The 22,567-nt window shown below is 43.8% G+C and overlaps 1 protein-coding gene across 1 annotated transcript; it reads left to right on the forward strand.

Moving 5' to 3' along the window:
• Positions 1 to 5,995: 5,995 nt before the first annotated feature.
• Positions 5,996 to 16,916, forward strand: PERP (p53 apoptosis effector related to PMP22). Its single transcript, XM_030490150.1, has 3 exons — positions 5,996 to 6,286; positions 13,700 to 13,843; positions 14,486 to 16,916. The coding sequence occupies exons 1-3, from the start codon at positions 6,076 to 6,078 to the stop codon at positions 14,719 to 14,721; spliced, it is 591 nt and encodes a 196-aa protein (XP_030346010.1). The 5' UTR covers positions 5,996 to 6,075; the 3' UTR covers positions 14,722 to 16,916.
• Positions 16,917 to 22,567: the final 5,651 nt, after the last annotated feature.

Raw genomic sequence — 22,567 nt, forward strand, 5'->3', positions numbered from 1 at the left:
GGGGAGATTAAATTTATGCCAAAAGCTCCTGATGCTGCTGCTGGGAACCAAGACATTGTTTTACAAAAGCTACCTGTGCTGAGACTGGAAAAAACAAAAAAGGTGATGGTCTTCTACAGAGCTGTGTGGGCAGGTCTGAGATGTGCATGGCTTTGCAGAAGGGAAGGAGGAACTGAGACAGGAAATACAGATTGATCCAAGAAAATGCAAATATTGGTGGAAAGGAAAGCTTCTGTGTATCAGAGAGTCATAGAATCAGAACGGTTTGGGTTGGAAGGGACCTTAAAAATCATGCAGTTCCAACCCCCCTGCCAAGGGCAGGGACACCTTCCACTAGATATCTATAAAGCCAGGTTTTCCGTGAGATATTTGTATGAAAACCTCTCTAGATTTGACTCTTTCATCAAAAACATCGTGTCACACACACACACACATATATATAAAATCTCAGTGCTAAGAGTGGATAGCAGGACAGCAGCTTCCAGCTCCCTAAATGAATTTGTACCCACCGACAGAAGGAAGAGCCAAGGTCCCTCTGGAAGGCATAAATATGTTAGGCTCTACCTTACACAGGTCTGTGTTGCAGGAGCTAACCCCATAGGCTGGATGACTCTCCATCACCAGTGGGGAGACAAACAGACATTTTCCTTCACTTTAGCTTCAGTCTAAAATAGCTGAGTGGGAGAAATTCCACTTTAGCTGGAAAATTCCGGTTTCAGGGGAGATAAGCACCAAAGTACCCCACTGCTACGGCAGCAGAAGCACGGGCAGCTGACTTGTGCTCACGACAGGGCCCCGCCGAGCCTGGCCAAGCCCCGCGGTGCCAGGCGGAGGGTCCCGGGACTTGGGAAGCCCCTTTGGGAGAGAGGGAGGAGGAGGAGGAGGAGGATTTGGCGGGAGGCAGCCGCTGCCCCGCTGCGGCACAGCCCCGCTTCTCTGGGGTATCGCCTGCCCCCTGCTGGTCAGGGCTTCCGCTGCTTCCAAGTATACACGTTCATAGAATCAATTCGTCGGAAAAGACCTTTAAGATCACCAAGCCCAACCGGTACCCCAGGACTGCCAAGAGCACCACTAACCATGTCACTGAAGGTCTCAGTTACGCAGTTTTTGAACACTTCCAGGGATGGTGATTCCACCACTTCCCTGGGTAGCCTGTTCCAATGCCTGACCACCCTCTCTGTGAAGATAATTTTGCTAATATACAATTAAACTTCCCCTGACACAGCTTCAGGCCGTTTCCTTTTGTCCTATCACTTGTTACTTGGGAGAAAAGATCCATCACCACTTTGCTCCATCCTCCTTTCGGGTAGTTGGAGAGATCAATAAGGTCCCCCTGAGCCTTGTCTTCTCCAGACTAAACAACCTCAGTTCCCCCAGCCGATACTCATAAGACTTATTCTCCAGACCCTTCACCAGCTTCGTTGCCCTTTTCTGGACCTGTTCCAGCACCTCAATGTCTCTCTTGTAGTGAGGGGCCCAGAACTGACACAGGATTTGAGGTGCAGCCTCACCAGTGCCCAGTACAGGGGGATGACCACTGCCCTGGCCCTGCTGGCGACGCTATTTCAGATACAGACCAGGATGCTGTTGGCCTTCTTGGCCACCTGGGCACAAGCTGGCTCATGTTCAGCCATCAACCAGTACCCTCAGGTCCTTTTCTGCTGGGAGAAAACACAGCCAAAACCCAGTGAAAACCTCAGCATCAGCTTGGGCAACTGCTAGCACTTTGTTACCACTCTGTAACATCATGAACAAAGATGGTCAGTTTGCAGCCTTGGAAAAGGACTTACAGACAAAACCAGAATTAACATGGAGGTCACGGATGACACAGTTCTTCATCTGATGCTTTCCTTTTTTACATTTTGAAAATGCAAATGAGAGGATGAAGTAAACAAGGAAGAGCTGCAGCAACAAATCCATAGACCTTAATTGTCTGAAGACCCTTGATATTGTGTGGGTATGATCTAAGGGAACCTGAGGCCTCTAGAGAGCTCTGGGGTAAAATTCCAGCCACCAGGAATTCTGCCATATCCTTTAATAGAGAAAGGACTTCATCCAGTGCAATTCCAGGACAATACAGAGGCCTCTGCAAACCCTGATTGTAGAAAACTGGAGTTAGCTCACATGCACCTTTATGGCTATCTGTATGGCAGTCACAGGCAGAGCATGCACAGAAGAAGGAGGGCTCTTTAAGATCTTTTTATTTCTAAGATTTTAGATCATCTCAGGCCAACGGAGTCACATAAGGTGTCTCTCAGTGGAATGAAAATGGGTTAGTCACACTTCTGCAGGCCACGCTGTTGTCCTAGTATTTTCACAAGGCTTTTGAAGCAGGCTCAACAGCGCATCAATTGCACAGAGCCAGCTTATTTCATCTGTGCCAGCCCCTGATGAGTCTAATGTAAGCTGAGTTCAAACAAGGGCTACTGACAAGAGCTGGTCAGAAAAATGGCTTTCTTTTAAATTCAGATAATGGCAGCTTTTCAGCACACATGAGGAAATTGGTGTTTGGTCTGGAAATACTGCTGGAGTGGTTGTTGCGGGTTATACCAAGCACCTCCCATCCCTATCCTATTTTATGGGTTGAATGACTACCTTGTTTTGGTGATGCTAATTAGGTCTTACGGCTGTGATGCCTGAAGAGAGATTAAGCAGAATTAGGGCACTTGGGCATGGAGGAAAGTGAGCATAAGACGCTGCTGAAGAACAACACCCATGAATTATAAAATAATTTGATTTACAACAGGTACTTAGTCTCTGGACAGTGTTTTTTCCCTAATGGTTTTAGCTGAGAGGTAATCAGGCCAGAAAAACATATTTAGGTAAAATAGAAAAAGGGAAGGTACCACAGCCCTGAGGGGACCCCCTGTTCCACCCCATGGCTGCCCACTGAAGGACAGAGGGGTGCCTTTGGCACTGTGCTACCCACCATGTCATCCCTCCCAGACGCACTCTTGGGAACCAGCCTGTAGATTCCCCCCATCCCATTTCTATGGTTCTATGATGTCAAAGCCGTCCACGGGAGAGCCCAGCTGTGCCTGTCCGGGCTGGAGCTGATCTCTGACCTTCACTCAGCGCCGCTTGGTTTTTCTGATAGCTGGGTGAATGATTGCCAGCAGTGGTAAATGATTTACTCCACATAAAGTGCCATCTACTAGAGGGGCATATTCTTTGTTATGCTGCAAAGAAAAAACACTGCTCTAGAGCCCCCAAAATTATGAAATTATCTGATTATTTACATAATAAATATTAAAGGTAAGGATAGCAGTGGTGAAAGAAGCTTATGATTCGATTTTTCCATGGTAAAAGACAAATTTGGGAAAAGCATCTAGACTTTCATAACTACAGAACATAAAGCTGTGTTCATAGCTGAAGATAACGTACTTTTGACAGAACAGCCTGATCCAGAACGCCCAGATAGATTCAGGTGGTTTTGGTGTTTAGTAAAGCAAACTCTGGTTTATTTTGTTATGTATGAGGGCATCTTTTCCTCGTGATCACTGCGTGTTTTTCATGCATGTATCATTGCAGCCCCACAAAGCCGACTCCTGCCATCTGGTCTCTGTGAAGATGTGGGCTACACAGCCTGGAGGTGAGAAAAACTACATATGCTGCTGGAGCTGCCTATTTTGCTGCAGGAGGCACTGGTTTACAAGTTTGCTAGATTTCCTCTACTAAATCCAAGCAACATGGGGACTAAAGGCAGATAACTTCGTTGACTGTGTTGTACGCCCTCTGCCACAGAGAATGAAATGTTTGGTTTATTATCTTTTAACTTCAGCTAGATTTCCCAGTTGTTTAAAAGCCTGGTGTTTAAAAAGAAAGAAGACAGCTTTTCTCTCTTCACGGGGTCACTGGGAGCAGCAGGGTAGGCCGTGAGAGATGCTAATGACAGAGGCGGGCTTAGAGGCTGCCTTCGGTGCTTCTCATCATGTCCCTCCAGTTGGTTGTAGTGTGGTACTGATGATTTGGTTGGATTTGAGAAGGACAAAGTTGCGGTAATGAGGGGTTCAAGAATAACACAAATGGAGATATGGTTTGAATTGATATTGTAAGGAAACAGTGGCGAGAACTGAAGAGTGGAAGTGGAGTTATGAATAAAAAGTATTTGTGTGTAAACGTATATATGTGTATATGTGTATAAATAAACAATGAATTAATATCTTGTCACAATACAACTTACTACTCAGGAATATGCAGGCTATTAATTTTTCCTGATAGGTGATTTAAAGCTAGATTAGATCTTAAAACCAGCGCTTCATTATTTTGACAGTAAAAGCCCTTGAGACAGTTAAATGGCAAGTAGTCCCTGAGCAGTATGCAAAAAATGGAAATTCTTAAAAGCATCAACTTTAAAATACTCCTTTTTTTTTTTTTTTTTTTTTTTTTCAGTTTTTAGGAAATGATACAAGAATTCCAAGCTATAGATTTTCATTTGCATTCTTTGAAAAGCCACACGCTATGCAGCAAATATGCAAATAACCTTTTAAAGCTACTTTCTCATAGAAATTCTATAATTGTTATTGGCAGAATGAATACTTCTCATAGCCCCATTTTTCACTCACATTGTATTAACAAGTACATGCAAGTACATACTTCCTAAACACATACAACATCTCTAGATTTTTCTGGTGGGAACTTTGATGAGGATGTTGAGGGAGCTGGTAGAAATCTATGTAGTTTGAGGTAACCTACCTGAGATTTTTGCAACTTGCCTGTGGCGATACCATCTTATTGTACTGATTTTAGCATCACAATCCATTCTCTAGCATTTGCCACCAACTGGTACTCAAGGAGGTTGACCATTCCTCCTCACAGGACACCTCCCCTGAGTATCTTTTGAAGAACTGACATTGGGCACAGTTTGATCAAGTCTGACATAGCTGTGGCAAAATGCCATTTGATGCAGCCCAGTAAGAACTCATATGCCCCCATCCTCCATGAAACCCATGGAATCCCCCCTACCTGCTATTTTTTCTCAGCCCTTCAGACCTCAAAGATTTGTTCTTCTACTGACCTTTTTGCTGAGGCCTTGAAGCTGCTCCAAGACTTGACCAAATGCACTTGAGTTACGTGCCCAAAACACATGCATCTCTAGTCCTGTGATAGGCATGTGTCTGCTTACATGCTGAGAGTTTGCATTGATGCTGGGCAGTGGAGTGATATGATGGGATGTGCATAGATCTTACTGTCAAGAAGTTTTTCTCCACAACCAAAATTTTGGGTGTTCATTCATGCCATGTGATGGGGAAACCTTCATTTTGGTCATCTCAGGGGTGCATTTCCAGACATGGAAGGGGGAAAGATCAGGGTGTATGGGTCCTGAGTACTACTGCTGGCGGTATGGCCCTGAGCACCACTGCTAGACTGGGCGCAGTACAACCTGGTTGAAGCCAGGGCACAACTGCAACCAAACACTTGTTAGACGGCCATGAGGAAACATGCATTTGTTTAATGCTGAGCTTGATGCCAGACAAGTGATGGCTTCCCTGGTAATAATGTCACATTCCCATCCTCATACAACACCTTTCTTTCTTCTTGTCTGCATTAAAACTGTTCAAAAACTGGGCAAGAAGTTGGCCATTTCATCTGCAAAGCAACTTACTGCAAGGTTTTGGTACCTGAAGCGGCTAACACCATTAGCGTTATCAGTGTTGGTAAACGCTGATCTGTCCATCTAAGGAACAGTGAAGAGAAAGATGAGGTTCAAACACCCGGGAGGAGGGCAAGGCTTGTGAAACTGCGAGAACCACGGTTTGGTGGGAGCCAGGACAAGGCCAAGGGCCAGGCAGAGCCCGCGTAGTGCGAGCGGCGGGACGCGGAAAGCCGGGGCAGAGCCAGGAGCGGGGCCGGGCCCGCCGGGTCCCGCGCTCCCGCCCCGCCGGCCCCACCGGTGGCGGCCGCCGCCGCCAGGCTTAGTCAGAGGAATGTGGGTGGGACTCCCTCCGCCCCGCCGCCTTAAAAACCCGCTCGGACCGGCACGCACGCACCGTCCCGTCCCGCCCCGCCGCAGCGTCCCCGCACACCGCACCCGCAGCGCTCGGGCTCGCCGGGTGTCCCCGCCGGCCGGGCAGGATGGTGGCGTGCGGCCTCGCCTGCTGGAGGTGCCGGTGGCTCCTGCCTCTGCTGCTGGGCCTCGCCATCATCATGGGCATCATCGCCCTGGCGGGCAGGGGCTGGCTGGAGTCCGAGTCCGAGCCCTATGTGCAGCAAGCGTCGCTCTGGGAGAGCTGCACGCGCGGCGAGGAGGACCTCAACTGGAGCTGCGAGTCCCTCATGGACTATGGTGAGTGATGGCTGGGGAGCAGCGGGTGCCCTGCCCTGGGTGGTCTCCCCACTGCTATTGTGGAGCCGCTGCTTTCTGGGTTGGAGTTGTCCTTGCAAAGTCAGTGCTAGTGCTGTTTTAGGGCTTAAACCAGCAAAGACACGCAGGTCTAGACCTTCAGAGCAATCTGTTTTGAGCCAGGTGATCCTTGAGGTCTCTTCCAACCTGGTAGTCAAATACTCAATCTCTTCTATTGGTACCACACTGAGAAGCCAGTGTGCTGGTAGTTAGTTTTTTAGGTTGGTTGTTTTTAAAGTTGTTTTACAACCAAAGTAAGAGCCAACTGGCCACAAGCCCCTTCCGCACCATGCTTCCTCTTGCCTACCTGAGGCTGGCTGCAGCCTGGGCAGCCTAGCCTGTCACTAGCCAGCTCCCCTTCCCTGTGCCAGTGGCGTTGCTGGTTGGATGGTGAGCATGGAAACCTTTGTTCGGGGTGTCCTATGGAGAACCACACCTGAACAATAGTAAAATGGTCTTCCTCCTGGCGCGCTGGAGTGGGAAAGCACCTTAGTTTAACCCTGCCTGGCCAAGGGAATGTGGCTGTTTGGATGCCGCCTGACCTACAGCTTGAAACAGCCTGATGTGGGTTTGCAGGCAGAAAAAAAATGCTGTTTCTTCTGTATACCTCTCTATTGCACTGAGGCCTAAATTGGGGCATAATGGTGCTTCTGTTTTTAACTTGCTGAACTGCTTCTGTATCTGGCACCGCCAGTGCAATATACTTATTTCACACTCCCTGTTTCTGGGGATTTTGGGGGACTTTTTGTTATTTGCTAGAACACGTGGGTCTGATTACATCTGCTTTTCCCTCAAACAAAGTATTTCTGGACAAATAAGCAGACCCGCCTTAAGATCCTGGATGAGGGTACTTTGGGGACTGGGAAGCTGGAAGGGTGTGTTTCAGCTGGGAGAGCCGGGACTGCTTCCCTATGCAGATCCCTTGCCGCCTGAGTGCTGCAGACTGACTTCCAGAAGCCTTTCATTGCAACACTCGTGTGAGCTGAATATTTTGTAAGAGCAGTGGCTTTGTTTCTCAGCCAGGTGATGACTGCAGGTTATACTGTGGGTGGCAGAAATCTGGCTGGAGTGACAAAAATATCTGTCTCCCCCATTAGACCCAGGAAAAGCTAGTGCAGAGCTGCCGAAATTCGCATTGCACAGGGAAGAAGTGCTCACACACTTCTGCTTTCTCCTGTAGTGACATGGCTGGACATGGCTGCTCATGTCCCTGAGTGCTGATGGGTGTGTGCTTTGCGTCAGCCCTAGGCGTTGTGGGGCAAAAGCAACTTTATGCTGTTTTTCTTGTTAGCAAGCTGTCTGAGAAGAATAGTATTCTTGACTTCACTTATTTAAGCCTTGGCTCATTTAACCCAAAATTTATTTAAATCCTTGGCTTATTTTCACCAACTTGACTTTGCCTCTTCTCTAATTTTCATGACATCAATGCCACTGTCTTCACAAATACTATTTACATCTCGAGACAGGATGTAGCATATGAGTTCAGGTTTGATTTATTTTTTTCCCTTTTTTCTATGTTAATACAATCAGGCTCAAAATAGGAGAGGGCATTTACAAAGGAAAAAATGCCTACCAGGCATTTACAGCACTGCTGCAAGAAGATAAAAATTAATTGAGAGGTATAGCTTGTGTTTTGCATACTGTAACTACTATGCACTAACCATCCTGCACCTCTCTTGGTGAAATGAAAACTTCAGAGTGGATTCCCATTAATGGGAAGCTTCATTAGACAGTTTCTTAATTGAGCTGTGTACTAAGAAGTGAAAAAGAAAAAGCAGGTGAGTAACTTATTTTAAATGGGGGGGAAAAGGGCAGGAGCAGACAGAGATTTGCAAATAGAAGTGTCTCCTAAACTGCATTGTTTCTTAGTGCACATTTGCAAATGCTGCATGAGAGGGAAGAAGTGGAAAGGGGGAAAAAAGAAGAGTAGGATGTCATTTGGTAGGGAGGTGGGGAAGGGATTTTGTTTAGAGCTCCATACTGGTTTGTGTCTGGGAAGTATCCTGGCTGGCAGCACCTGTGTATTATCAAAGTGTTGCAACGCAGAGCTGCTGTGCTGCACTAGAATATGACTCAAGATGACTTAATCTGGACCATTGCAGGGTCAAACTGTTGGCTGTGTGTTTAAACATATCGGTAAGCCATCAGATATGACAAAGATTGTTTGCAATGTGGTTAGTTGGAGAGGGTGGTTGTCTTTATAGTGATGAAGCTGTAAGTTTAGGAGCAGTACATGTGCATGGCTGTGTCCTCCCAGTGCTTCTGAACGGCTTGCTCCCAGCAATTTGACTTTGAATTATCACTGTAAAAGATGGGTGTGTATGTGCAGTAAAGGTGATGCCACAGAGGTTAACTCTTTCTTATATTCCTAACAGCCAGTTGGTATTTATTAAGCACACAGCAGCCGAAGTAGAAAAAGGGAAGCATTCATCTGCATCCTTAGTAAGTGCCAAAAAAAAGAAGGGGGGTGGGGGGGTGGGAGAGGTGGAACTTAGGAGCCCAGCCTTTTTGAATCATGTTTCATTGTGGCTGCGCCTACCAGTGTCCCTAGAGGCTTGGACTTTGATATCACAGATTACTGGTGAAGCTGAGCGCATGTGTTAACTTCTCTAAGGGGCCAGGTAAATAAAGGAGCAATGTTACATGTACACTTGTCTTTTCAGTGCACCTCTTCAGGCATGCTTCTCTGATTTATGATGCCAGGATAGTGTCAGCCAAGTGCAGGCACCCGGAAAATGATAATGGCAGAGGTGTAGCAGTTGTTGTCTCTGGCTACACCCAGAAAACATTTATTGCATCTCCTTAGTAAAAGATCTCAGCAACAGGTGAGGCTGGTGTCCCATGCCAGATGGCTTTGCTGGCCCCTGGACATGCACACTTCCACTGCTAGTAACCTGGAGATGTTGAAAGTTGGAAATCTGTAGGACTGTGCCTTTCCTGAGCTCCCAGCAGAGCCAAGTGGTTGAAGCCGGGTCTGTACTAGTGGGCTTTTTATTTAATGGTTTGGTAGTATAGCAATTGCTTTTCCTGCACTCCTAAATCCAAAACAGAGCTGTGATTCCCAGTACTAATTCCCAACCAGCCCTCCCAGTGAATGCTTGATTCTGGGCTGTCCTGTGCTTGCACATACCTTTCTTTCACCAGTCATGCTACCGTGGAAGGTTGCACATTTTGTGCGCAAGAAAAATATTGACGGAGCACTCTTGCTTGAAGTCTGCTATTCTTTTGTTCTGTCAGCAAAAACAGATATTTTGGGGCATTCCATGTAGTGGACTCTCAAGGCCAAACAAGAATTGCTACTGCCATTTATATAAAGAAAACTATTACAACTATAGCGTAAAAGCATGCCTCATCTATGCATGTCATGGTAAAAACATCTACCCCAAGATTCCAGTTGTTCACAAGCTAACAAACTAGTTTCTGCTGTTGTAAGTAGGTGAACAAAGACAAGAGAGGCTTGTTGCTTCAAATCCTATAGCAGTTCATCTTCGTGCTGGACTGTTTTCCCAGTTCGTTTATTAATTTCTAAAGGGAAGTTAGATTTAAATATCCTACCCTGTAGAGCTTCCATCTCCTTCCTGGTGAGGCTGAGGCTGAATAAAATCAGGAAATACACCTTACACTAAGGCTCTGTTGCTTGCTGTTTTTTAATTTCATCATATTACTGGTATTCATCATTAAATAATCCTGACCCCTCCTAGTCATTTGCACAATAACATTTGCAGCTTAGTTCCTTTCCATAGTCATCATTAATCAAGCTATATAATAAAAGTCTTAATCCTTCCTAATAATTATAGACCGTCAGCCCCTGAACAGTTTTCTAATGTTCTTTCAACACCACCTAATTGATAAATAGTTTTCTGCTGATTAGACACAAAGTACTTGACTCTCCTTTGAGGCAAAACTGAACCGGAGAACACTAACACCTCCAACCGTTCTGCTTTTCTGTTCTCCTATTTATGCAGCCCCAAATTATTGTGGTGGTGGTGTTTGATTTCATAAACAAACATCATATTTATGCCTATTTTGAGTGAGAAGTACTCTCTGCCAAATGAAGGGGCCTGAGAATCTTCTGTTTTTATGGAAAACTTTAAATTCTGGCTAAATGTCTCATGGTTAGAAGGTACTTCTGAGCACAAACTACCTGGAAACTGGAGCTGATCCCTCATTGAGTGTGAGCAGGTCTCTCCAGCTCTGAAGGCAACAAACAGTGCGAATGTAAACCTGCACCTCTCCCCTCCCAGCAGCTGGGAGCTGTAGGTGGAGGATCTTGCAGAGGGAGACAGGAGAGCTGTGTGCCTGCAGGGGCTTGGTCAGCCCTCCGGAGCCTCCGGGGAGGAAAGGAGCTGGGAAAGCCTGCCTTGATAGGTATGGCGGTCTTGCATGGAGAAACAGCAGTTTCAGTTGGAGCTGTGCAGCAGCCCCTCTGCTGAAAGCTCCCCTGTTTTGTGGGGGTAGCAGTGGTTTGTGTGGGAAAGAAGCATGCCAGGGCTGCACCCTGTGCTCAGTAAGGGTGCAGCCTCCCACCCCAGCCTCTCCCATCAGTCACTTATTAAAAGACTTAGTTTTTTTTTTTTTTTTTTGAGATTTCTCTTATTATTTGCATTTTCTTATATGTTCTCTTATTTCTCTTATTCTGTGCAAATATACACAAGTCCAGAGCTTTTTGCTGCTCTTCCTGTGACTCCCACTGGTGCTCATGTGGCTGTTTGATGGCTGTTGTCTAGTCCAGCCCAGAGTAGACCCATCCAGTGCCATGGCTGGCACCTATGAATCAGTCCTATCAGGTCTTGTCATTATCAACCAGCTGATAACTGCTGCTGGAGAAGATAATCCAGCAGGAGAAGGAGAGGAAGATGCAGGGTCACCAGCGCTGAGGTCTTGTCACATGTGAGCACAGAACCCATTGAATTTCATAATGGTGGTGCCTAATATGGTCCTGTTTCTGAAGACCTGAAACAAAGTTGGGCTTGATATTAACCTTCCTGACAAGATCTCCTACAGTTATGTGTTGTCACTTTCATATCACCAGAGACAAGAAAATAAATCAGTATGAGTGGAGGCAGGGCTGACCTTGGCTTGTGGTGCTTGTAAAGTAAGTACAGAGCTTTTCATGCTTGTGAAGTAAGTACAGAGCATATGGAAATATCAGAGGGCACTGGGGGCTTTCTGGCTTATCTCCTCCAGTCATTTTGTGTTGCACCAACCTCAAGGTGTCTAACCTGCAGGGGTATTTGAATTTGCAACCTAAATTTTATCAAGCAGGTGCCATGCTTGTCTTCCTATGCTCTGCTGGCATATGTAATGCATTTGAAAGGGAATGTGCTTAGATAACTAGGTGCTCCTTCTCGTGGTTGTGCTTTTTTTCTTAATAGGGCAAATATCAAGAAATAGCATTCCTAGGTCATCTAGTCTGAATCAGTTTTCCTGCGCTGGCTGTGCGTAATGGGTAAGTATCCCTTTGTATTAGTTATTGCTAAATAAATCCTATTGTGGAGACAATACCTGTGTTAGGTATGTCAGAGAATATTTTGTATTAAAAGATTTTATCAGACCACTGGCATAGCTTTAATCTCCAGACGCTCATCAGGTGTCCTCCCTTCCTCCTCACCCTGCAGCACTCTTAGAGAAGGGTTATGAAACATGCACAACTACCTGAAGGAGAAGGACTTGCTGTCTTGCATAGCTCCAAGAAGTGAGAGCGGAAAGAAAAGCCTTTTCCTTACCCTTTCTATGCCAGCATGACTGTCTTCAGGTGGTGGGAATGACATCTGGCCGATGGATGGCTGCTGTATTTCACTTTTGCTATGGGAGCAGGGGGAAAGAAACTAGTTCAGACTGATCTAATGAAAATGGCTGTAAAACAATGCTTTGCTTTTGGAGTAAATTGATATATGTAGTAGAGGTGTCTGAAATAGTTTTGCTGCGTTCTGTCTCAAATTACTGTTTTCCCCATTTATGCAACTAGTATGTGACTTAAGGTGCAGGATTTTAACTCTTTAGGAGAAGGTTCTGTGGCTCACCGTCTTTTTCCTCTTAGTTTTTGCACAGAGAGAACTGAGGTCTACATTGAAAGCAGGGTGTCTCCAGAGTTTCTTCATCTGTGTGGGAACAGAGAGCTCTGATGAAAGACTTGGGTTTTTGTTTGGTTGTTTTTTTTTCCATGTTCTGATCTAAATCTTGCTGCTTTCTTTATTCCTACATTAGAGGGAGCTCGGAATCTGGCCCTACCCCCTGTCTGAATGTGTGAAAGTAGAAACCCGCATTATGCAGATGTAGGAAGTGAGCTGTGATGACAGCTGACTGGAAAACAAAGCACTAGCCTTATGGTTTAGTCCATGTGGGTAGGTATCCTGCCTCCAAGGCAGGACCACATTTGTTTGTTTCTGTTTGTGTTGGGCTCACCTGAACTCCTGCTTGGTTTCTAAAGAGGTCAGGGTCTGGCCACAATGAGAGCCTTTTCACAAGCCTGTGGCACTATGGAAAGGGAAATTCTGGCTGTTCTGGCAGGTTTTCTTGCCTTTGCTGTCCTGGCCTGTAGTGGGTGAGTTGTGGGTGCTGGTGCTGCTCTCCTGCATAAGGCCACTTGCTTTGTGCTTGAGCCTCTTCCAGCCTGCAGTTGCTTGATCCTAAGGATCTGCACCACCCTGTCCTTTCAAATGTCAAAGTAATGATTCAAACAGGACTCTTCCACTTTACCTCAGTCTCTGCTGTTTCTCCTCCACCTGCTACATTTTAGCTGTTCCTATTTTTTTTTTCCAGCTGTGAATAGATATTCATCTTCAAGAGTTTTCTCTTTGTCTTCTCTCGCTTCAGCTATTCCAGATCTCTTTCTTTTTGGTCATGCTAATTTTGCTTCACGTGCATTGTTCTTGTCATAAACAAACATGCAAGAAGCTGGATGCTGACAGCGCTATTATTTCCTAGCATTATCTCCTGTGGTGGTACACTCTTGTCTGCTTTCATACTTCCCCAGGCATGGAAATGGTTTTGTAAACTTGCATGTTGAACAGGAACAGTAATGGTAAAGTACATTCTGAGCGGTTATGTCCTATCTGCTCAGGTGTCTGTGGGTCTCTTATAGATACAGAGTTTGGAGGTGTTATCTCTGTTACCATGCTGCTCTTTTTAGCAGGACAGGTTAGTAGGCGGGGAGTTTCACGCTGCTCCACCAACAACAGTGCCTTTCTCTTCTGCAGCTGTGTGCTTTGGAGGCATCCAGTGTTGCTTTGACGTAGGACAAGCTTCTTACAGTAAAGGATTCAGCAAAAAGCCATTAAAGGAAACCAGAGGCCTGCAATGATCTGCAGTTCAGTGCACTGCTGTGTGTAACATCTTTCTTGTTTTCTCTTCAAGGATGGGGGAGAGCAGCAGCTGCCACCTACCTTGTTGGCTTTGTGATCCTGGTCATCTGTTTCGCCCTTGCAGTCATTGCATTCTCGATTGAGATACTCCGCTTCAACTTTGTGCGAGGAATCGGAGGCTTGCTCTTTGTTGTTGGTAAGGCTTGGCACAAAGACAAGGTGATTTTAGATAGAAAACAAGCTTAAGAAGAAAACATGGTAGATGGAGCTTCCCTTATGAAGTAAACTGACTTTGTCTGGTTTATGACCCATTTTTATGGGGAACAAAGAAATGTTGATTTATGCTCTGAGAGGATAATGGTTAGCGAAGCTCCAGTGGCTTTTGTCAGTTAGCGCTTTCCCAAAAGCAGTGTATGGGGGCAACCAACACCTTTGACCCTGCATATCACATGGGAGCTGAGAGCTTTCCACCTGGGCACTTTCCACCTTCCCCGGGGAGGAGGAGCAATGTGACTGTGGTACAAGCGGGTGGTAACTGGCTCTGCAGGGATGACGGTTGCTGGGCTGTAGGACAGGGCTAGTCACAGCATGCAGGTATGTGCCTTAGCAGCCTGGCAACATCAGCTGTAGCTGCCACAGTCAGGTAGGGGTGGGGATTTGCGTTGGCCAGAAGTCATGTACCTCTGTAAGAATGCAGATCTGACTGTAGGACTGAAGCTAATCCTTACATATCTTTAAAAGATACGCAGTTATCTCCAGGTAACTTTTTTTAGTAAAAAAAAGAGATGTAATACGTTCATTGTCATTTACTCCTGCTTTTTTTTATTTCTTTCTCCAGCTGCATTCCAGATCATAGGCTTGGTCATCTACCCAGTGAAATTCACAGAAGAAATTCCACTGATAGGAGATAACATGTTCAGCTGGGCCTATGGCTTTGGTTGGGCCAGCACTGTTGTTGTAATAGGTTGTGCTTTCTTCTTCTGCTGTCTCCCCAACTGGGAAGATGAAGTCCTGGGAAACATTAAGCCTACCTATTACTACTCCTCCCCAGAGAGAGCACCATACTTAAATTGAAAGATTAAGTCCAAGTACAGTTGACTGTCGAAACAACAGAAGAGCATCTCTGATGTAAATTTGGTGCAATTACAGGAGACTGAAAAAACAATCTGCCTTATTTCTCCAGAGTATTTCTTACTAGCCCTGGAAATAAATTAGTAAAAATGTTGGCATCATTAAGCGAACATCAAGCAAATAGCTTTTACCTAAAGTATTATTTACATGTTCTCATGTCGATTTTATTTGGTTTACTTGCTCCTTCCCCTCCCAACTAATTGAGTCATCCTTATTTTATTCAAACACTTGCTTATGAATAAAGATACAGTGTAGAAAGGAAGAGGAGGCATTTTAAACAACACATTAGAGGGTTATTTTATTTTCACCTCTGACAAAATGGCCTTAAATTGAACTAGAAAAAAAAGCAACCTTCCAAAAATTCTTTCTTCTACCAAAATCAGTCCCAAGGAAGGAACTTCCCTGAGACTGTCACAGTCACCAACTGCCTAAGAATCAATTCTCATTCTGGTTACTGGACTATTGTTGACTATTACCCATTTGAATTAAGGGGAAAATAAAATCAAAGTTTATTTTCCACCCATTGGTGCTGTTGGATGAAGATCTCTAAAGCATAGAACTGGTGTGTGAAACAGTGGCTAATGCAACACTTACTGGTGTTTCTGTGGCTGCTGCAGGACTTGTGATGGAGCCACATATAATTTAATTTACATTGTCGCAGAGAGAATCAATAAACTTTTGGATGTTACACTACGTATGTTTTTTTTACATGTTTTTTGAGGGATGCTGATTTGGCAAATACCTTTGAGTAGAAACGTACACTGTTCTTTGTCTGCTTTTAAACTGCAGTGTTTTAATTATCAGCTGTGGTTTGGAGGGAAATCTTGGCATAGGTGTTGAAAACCTCCAGAAGTTTCTAAAGCACACTGTAGGTACTCTAGAGTTTAGTAAACTTGGGACTGCTTTGTGAGTCACTAGGGATAAAGGGTAAATGTAGAAAAGCAGTTCTGTGAGCAATTTATATATGCAAACTCCATACAGACACTTGTCTCAAAGTAATCTGGCTGGCTCCTAGCTTGTGTTTCTGGAGCCAGTGATTCTGGAGACTTCTCTGCATTGGTCATGGATCTGCAGCAGCTTACAGCAGATTTAATGATGGTCTGTCTTTGCCAGAGCTTTCTTCATCTTGGGAAGAAGAATGAAGAGGCTCATTGGTGGAGCTTCTCTTCCAGCTATGGGGGAAGTAGCTCTAGCAGAGACACAATTCTGAGGGGGATACAGATAGGGTGGAAAGCAAACGCTATGTGTTACTGTGTGTAATGAGCAGCTGGGGTCTTATTTCCTACTATTGTGAACCCAGCACTTAGGATAGGGTGTGCGGATATATGTTATTAATGCACGTGTACAAAATAGAACTTACTAACCAGCATACTGTAAAGCTAAAGCCGTTTAGAACTAAGCATTTTCAATGCCTAATATTTGTTGTATATATATAGCTTTCCATTTTGTAATACCTTTTTTTAGTTTGATAGTTCTATATATTGCATATGATTCTGTTATGGAAAAGCTGTGTGACTTCCGAAGGTCCCTGCCAGGCCTGTATTTTATAACTTTACAGACCATAAATGTATGCAGGCTTCAGAACTGTGTTACAAGCTCAGTTGCTGCGTATATAATCAACTGTATTTATGATTCTTGCTGAAGAAGAGGATCCTGTGATTAATGTGTCTCTCCCCCCTTTTCTGTACAGTACTGGCTGGTGGGTAATACTGTGTTGCCTTATCTGTATCATGAGTAATGATAGTACCTACTTACCTACTTTCTAGTGAATTCAAAACACAGCAGAGAATCCCAAGTATGGAAAATCCTTGCACAGCCGAAGCTGAGAAGGAGGAAAGACATAAGACAAATGGACTCCCTTCCTAATGAGAGGGAGGATAGTACAGCAATAGGGTTTAACATAAATTGTCTTTTGTATGTTTTTTATAAGCATTGTCATAACTTGTCAAAAAAGCACAAATGTAAAATAAACTTGGCTCTGAATATACTGGGAGGGGTAGAAGCATAACCAGCATGTTACATGTTTAAAATGTTCAGGAGAAAGCTATAGCAGATAGTCATTAATTACTCTCAAGTGATACTAATGTATGTGGCAGTCCTTTCAAATGTGGTGGCTTAATTAAAACTGTTTTAACTGATGGTTGTAGAAACCTGGTGGTGTTTGTGCTTCACAAATTCATTTCATAAACTTAAGCAAGTAGCCATTCTTTCCTCCTCTTAACATGAATATCAGTATTCATGAAGTGACAGGTTAACAAAATGAAGTTACAGACCTCATGTCCAGGAGGCAACAACTTCATTTTCCAGTCAAATAAGCTTGATTATACATTGTAAAACACGTCTGTGCACTTCCACTGGAAGTGCCAGGCATAAAAGATCTCTTTGTGAAGTCAAAACTTTCTAAATGCATCACAACTGGAGGGGGAACTCTAAACATTTTAAGTGTGCAACAGCCTACGGGAGGTCTCAGATGTGGGAAGCGTGTTCTTTGTTTGTCAAAACCATGCAAGTACTTTTCCTATGCTGATCAAGAACTTTAAATAGTGAGAAAAAGAGAGTACTTGCCTGCTATTTTCAGTGGAAGGCTGCACTTCTCCTGTGATGAGAAACCTTCCCGTTTCTAATCTAGGATCATACATGGTCTGCAGATATCCCTGTGCTAGTGTCATTCTGTATCCTGAACAACTCTTTCTCCCTGTGCTTTCCCAGAGAGCAAATCTCCTGTTGGCCACCACTGTCTTAAACCAGCCTGCAGCTTCTGATTTCCAGAATTTTTTTAGCTGTACTCTTCCTTAAATGTCTTAGTTTTAAAATGCACTTACCACCCTGGATGCTGGCAGCTTCCATGGATTTCTTTTGGTTTTGCCCCCTCTCCCCCAGCCCCCGCCTTTAATTACTCTTAACACAATTAGGGATAATATTTTTGTTCCTTTTAGATTTTCCTAAATGCTTTGAAGATAATGGGAGAGTTTCTATAATGCCCATTTTTTTGACACGAAGAACGTTTGTATTCTTATTTACCTTCCAGTCTGTATACAGCTGCAACCTAAATCTGTGCTCACTAAAATCCACTGAATAACTCCAGCGAACTTCAGGCTGCAGGGTAGCTCCTTCTAACCCAACCCTGGAGAAGAGGGAGCAGTTTAGGAGATTCCAAGCACACTTGGCTCTTGACTCAGGGGGAGTTGTGAGGAATCAAAAATGTGCATTACTGGGTGCTAGGGAAGGCTAATTCAGGCTAACCTGAATGGGATGATTAATGCTTCAGTCTCATGGATATGGGAAACAGCTGCCACACCCCACTGGGATTTTGTATTTTCAGTTGATGTAACAAGTGACTCATTTTTTAAACAATTCCTTAGCAAGGTAAAATTCCCAAGAAGTATTCACCTGATGTGAACATCCTGTGTCTAAGGACTTTGGACCTGGAATGCATACATAAGTCAAGGCAATGTAGTAACAGATCATTCAAGGTATTTTTTTGGGGGGGGAAGGGTTGTTATGGTGATAAGCACAATAGAAACAAAACCACACTCCACATGCTAAAAGGAAAGGTTACACACACATGAAAAAAAAGAGTTGCTGAGATCATTGAACGCCTATGAATTAATGATGAGCCATATATCAGTGGAAACTAATATGCTTTAGGAGATGCACTGCAGTCGAGAGAGCTGAGGTATTGGTCTCACAGTGAAGAGCAGCAAAGCTTCTTGGCAATTCTGAAGCGGATGCTTCAGGAACAGCATCCTGCAGAAAAGGGGGTTTCAGTGCCAATTGGTGAAGCAGCGCAGTAAACTTGGGACATGATACTCACAACTTCGTTATACAATGAAGTATAATCAAATCTGGGGAATAAGTTTGCCAAAAATAGGGATATTGAGTTTCTGAATGTGATTCCTGTAATAGGTGTCTGTACAGGAGTAGCAAAATCCATGTGTAATGAATCCACGGCACCTGGGATATGTCAGCATTACTGCACGGGTGCAGGAGTTTATATGTATGGGTCCCATTGACCCAGAATATGTTGATTTTGCTGTGCATGTGCAGCATACTTGTAAGATAGGTCTGATGCATCCACAGCACAGGTCTCTGCTGGTGCAGTAAGTAGTCTTTTGTCTGCGGTTTCCTGGTGTCCACAGGTGTGGGCCAAACTGCTCCAGCTTGGATGTGGAGCTCCACATCCAGAAATTCCAGGCAGAAAGCCAATGCCCTCAAATTTTGCCTCTATAAAATTCTATTTAAATTACTTGGGAGTTGTCAGAATAATCCAAAGTTGTTTTATTATGATTGTTGAAAACCTAAATTTGATAAGGCTGAATTTGTCATAAAGACTGTAGTGGAAAACACGCAGGCATATCTAGAGCTTTATAATACAAATATTATAAGCATAAGCAATATAAATGAATAATGATGCATGATAAGCTATATGCGTTATATATAATTAATATAATTAATAAATAATAAATGTGAATGTTTCCATGAATTATATTCTACATGGATTCATCTTTGCAGGATTGGATAATATTTACTAGAAGGATTGGTGTGACTGCTGCTTTTTATTTATTTATGGGAATGTGGGTAACACATACTCTTTTCCACAGAGATCTTTGTGAATACAGAATATTTTACAAGTATTAAAAATGGGTAAGCATCAAGGGGACACATTTGAAATCAATGTTCACTGAGTTTGAGAAAGCCCAGAAAGGTCTGGAGTGAGCACTCACATGAGGCTGTGAGCCTAAAAGCCATCTAACTCCCATCCTCTAGTGTGGTGCCCTGGGAAATGGTCACGGATTAAAGTTAGTTAGTTGACTGCCAGGTGTTGAAGGCATATAATTGGGGCAGGAGCTGTTGTGTGGCCATTACAATCCCTTTTCAGTAAATAGCCTGTTTTTAAGCTCTGTTTGTATTAGTAATCCCATAGGACAAGAAATAAGCAGATCTTACTGTTAGAAAAAGGATTTAGATGAATTTTGACAATTGAAAATGAATTTCTGTTCTGATTTGTAATAGAAAGACAAAACAATTTGCAAAACAAAATTTGGGAAAATCGTAATTGACATTTTGTATCAAGACAATAGGAAAAGTTGAAAATGTTAATAGGAGACCACCATTTTCATTTCAGCCTGCTTCCCAAATCAATTCCATATCATACTGAAGAAGTCATTTCCATATAACCTTTTGGTTTCAGTGAAGCCCTACTTTTGGCTGGAGAATCTCAAAGTGAAAATTCACGGCCGAAACTCTTAAAGATATGCCTGGTATGCATGTCTTATCTGTAAATCTCAAAGTGCTGAAAGAAGTAGCTGGTGCTGTTCCCAACTGACCCATAAGGCACAGTGAGTGAAAGCCATTTCTCTGGCAGGGAAATGTAAGTAACAAAAGTGTGGCACGTGGGAATTACCTATGTAAGGCAGATCTTATTCCTCTCCTAAGGCAGCTGAGCTATATGTTTTACAAGGAGTTACTGTTATGATCCGCTACCGTAGGATAACTATTTAGTTAGCCTAGCTATGCCACAGAGAAGTTCTGGGGCCCCAAGCAAGTAGTTTCAGTAAAATTATCCTACATGTAGAACAGGGCTGTGCTGTAACACTCTTGTGCTTACACACAATTTCATAAAATCCCTGTATGCAACATGCTGTGATTCTACGCTTCATGGGTGCTCACCAGAACACTTGTGCTCCTGACAGCTGCCTGAAGAAGGTACAGACCCCATCAATGGTTACAAATATCCAGAAGCCATCCCATCTAGTAACTGCGTAGTGGCTTTACAGGACACCCTTGATTTCAGCTGTTTGTCTGGGGAGGTGGAGTTGGAGGTTGACTGAACTCATCAAACTTCTACAGAGCATCTGTAAGAAATAACTGGGGGTTAAACCTTGTTCCAGTAGAGCCTACCCTGAAGAAACCATGTCCTTTACAGGCTGAAAAAGAAATCCGTACTCAGGTACACAGACTTTTGTGCTTTCCTAATTTTGTGTTTTCCTAATTTTGTGTTTTCCTAATTTTGTGTTTTCTTAATTCATGTTTTCCTAATACAGTCCTGAATTCCTCACATAAATAACAGTCCTTGGTGCAGGCTCATGTTTACGACTCAGCTGCTAAAACTTGCTCTTGTGATAATCTTCTGGGTTTGCATGTGTAGTCTCACTAAGGAAAGGAAGAAACTGCCTTTTAAGCCTAAGTGTTTGTCTTGTCGAGGCAGGCCTGCCTTACTGACTGCGCATGGGGCAGGCTTTGGAGGTCTGACAGCAAACCAGTCCTGGACAGCTCTTGCTAAAAGTCTTAACCCCATGGAAATTATCCTCCAAGCTCAGTGTCCAGTGAGCAGAGGTCTCAAACCTCTGCAGAGCTTTCCTGTGGTGTGCAAGGCAGCTGGAGGAAGGCTTTCCCAGGCACATGGCAGAAGGATCAAGCACCAACTCGACCTGTACTACACTACAACACACTACAAGCACCATGGATGATGCTTGGTATTCAGCCACCATGGGAGAGTCCCTCAGAAAAGCCCCGTGTGGGGGAAACTACAAGATCTCAACTGGGTTCATTTATGTAGGAGGATGTTCTGATTTTGCAATGAAGTCAGATACTGTACAAAATCCAGTATCCTTCTAATTAATGTAAATGAATTGCAGCTTGGATTACCCTGAAAAATGAAGGTATTTTTCTACATGTGCTTACTGGGGATGAAGTATTAGTCACACTGAGAACACTATTGCCCTGGTGCACAGGTGATGCAGAGTGCAGAGAGTGACTGCAAGGTATAGGGTAGGATTTGACTGACTGAGTTGCATCACTCTATAGGCTGTGGTTATAACGATAACTGCAGTGCCATATTCCGGTAGCAAGGCAAGGTGCAGCCCTCTCCAAAGGCAAATGGCAGATTAGCATAATCAGGAAAAAAAGGACCTATGGTTGTAAATGGATTAATAAATATTATGATAGTAGTTGTAAGATTTATGATAGCTCATGCAGAAAATGTTTCTCAGTTGCTCAGCAATTGACTTGTTAGATGTAAGGTAGCATGCAAGAGAACAGATCATAAAATAATCTCAGCAATGCTTTTAAAAACCAAACTCAGGGGACTTCTTGTTTTTAAGTGGTATGGAATGAAAATGCGCTTGCTGCAGAAGTCATGAACGTGCACCACAGCTGGTCAGCCCAATCCAGTCATTTATATAGCTCAGTCGACCAGGTCAGAAGATTAAAGGTGGACGAAAATGTGCTGCTGATCATTTGTTAGCTGCTTCTTCCACTAAGAAAACAATTTATGTCTTGGCTGAAAGGGCATATTTTTATTTTTAGCTCTAATGCCATAGAATTTCTTTGGTTTGTCGATATCCTGATGCTTACTTGGTTACTTCACGTAGCAATGAAGATTCATTAGGAATACTTTCAGATGCAGAAAGTGCACTACAGTCTAAGAGTTTTTACATTGATAATGTATCTTCATTTTCAACAGATGATGCCGATGTTAACCACAGGTACTGGAAAAGGAGAACAAGCATTTGCTTTCACACAGACACCCAAATTGTACGTTTCAAAAGACAAATCACATTGAGGGTAAGACATCACTTCAAATCACAGACTCCTTAACAAAAGTTTCCAATAATTTTTCCCTGTGTGCCATAGGAGTATCAGAATTACGTGAGATAATTCATTTCATCGCCTTCACATACATCTCCTCTCTGCTGTTCCAGATACCACAAATTACACTTGTATTGAATGAAGACTGCTTGTATTTCTAAGTTACTTAAGGATGACAAAGATGGGCAAGACACAGAAA

Source organism: Strigops habroptila, chromosome 6, assembly GCF_004027225.2.
Source record: "Strigops habroptila isolate Jane chromosome 6, bStrHab1.2.pri, whole genome shotgun sequence".
Classification (NCBI taxonomy): Eukaryota; Metazoa; Chordata; class Aves; order Psittaciformes; family Psittacidae; genus Strigops; species Strigops habroptila.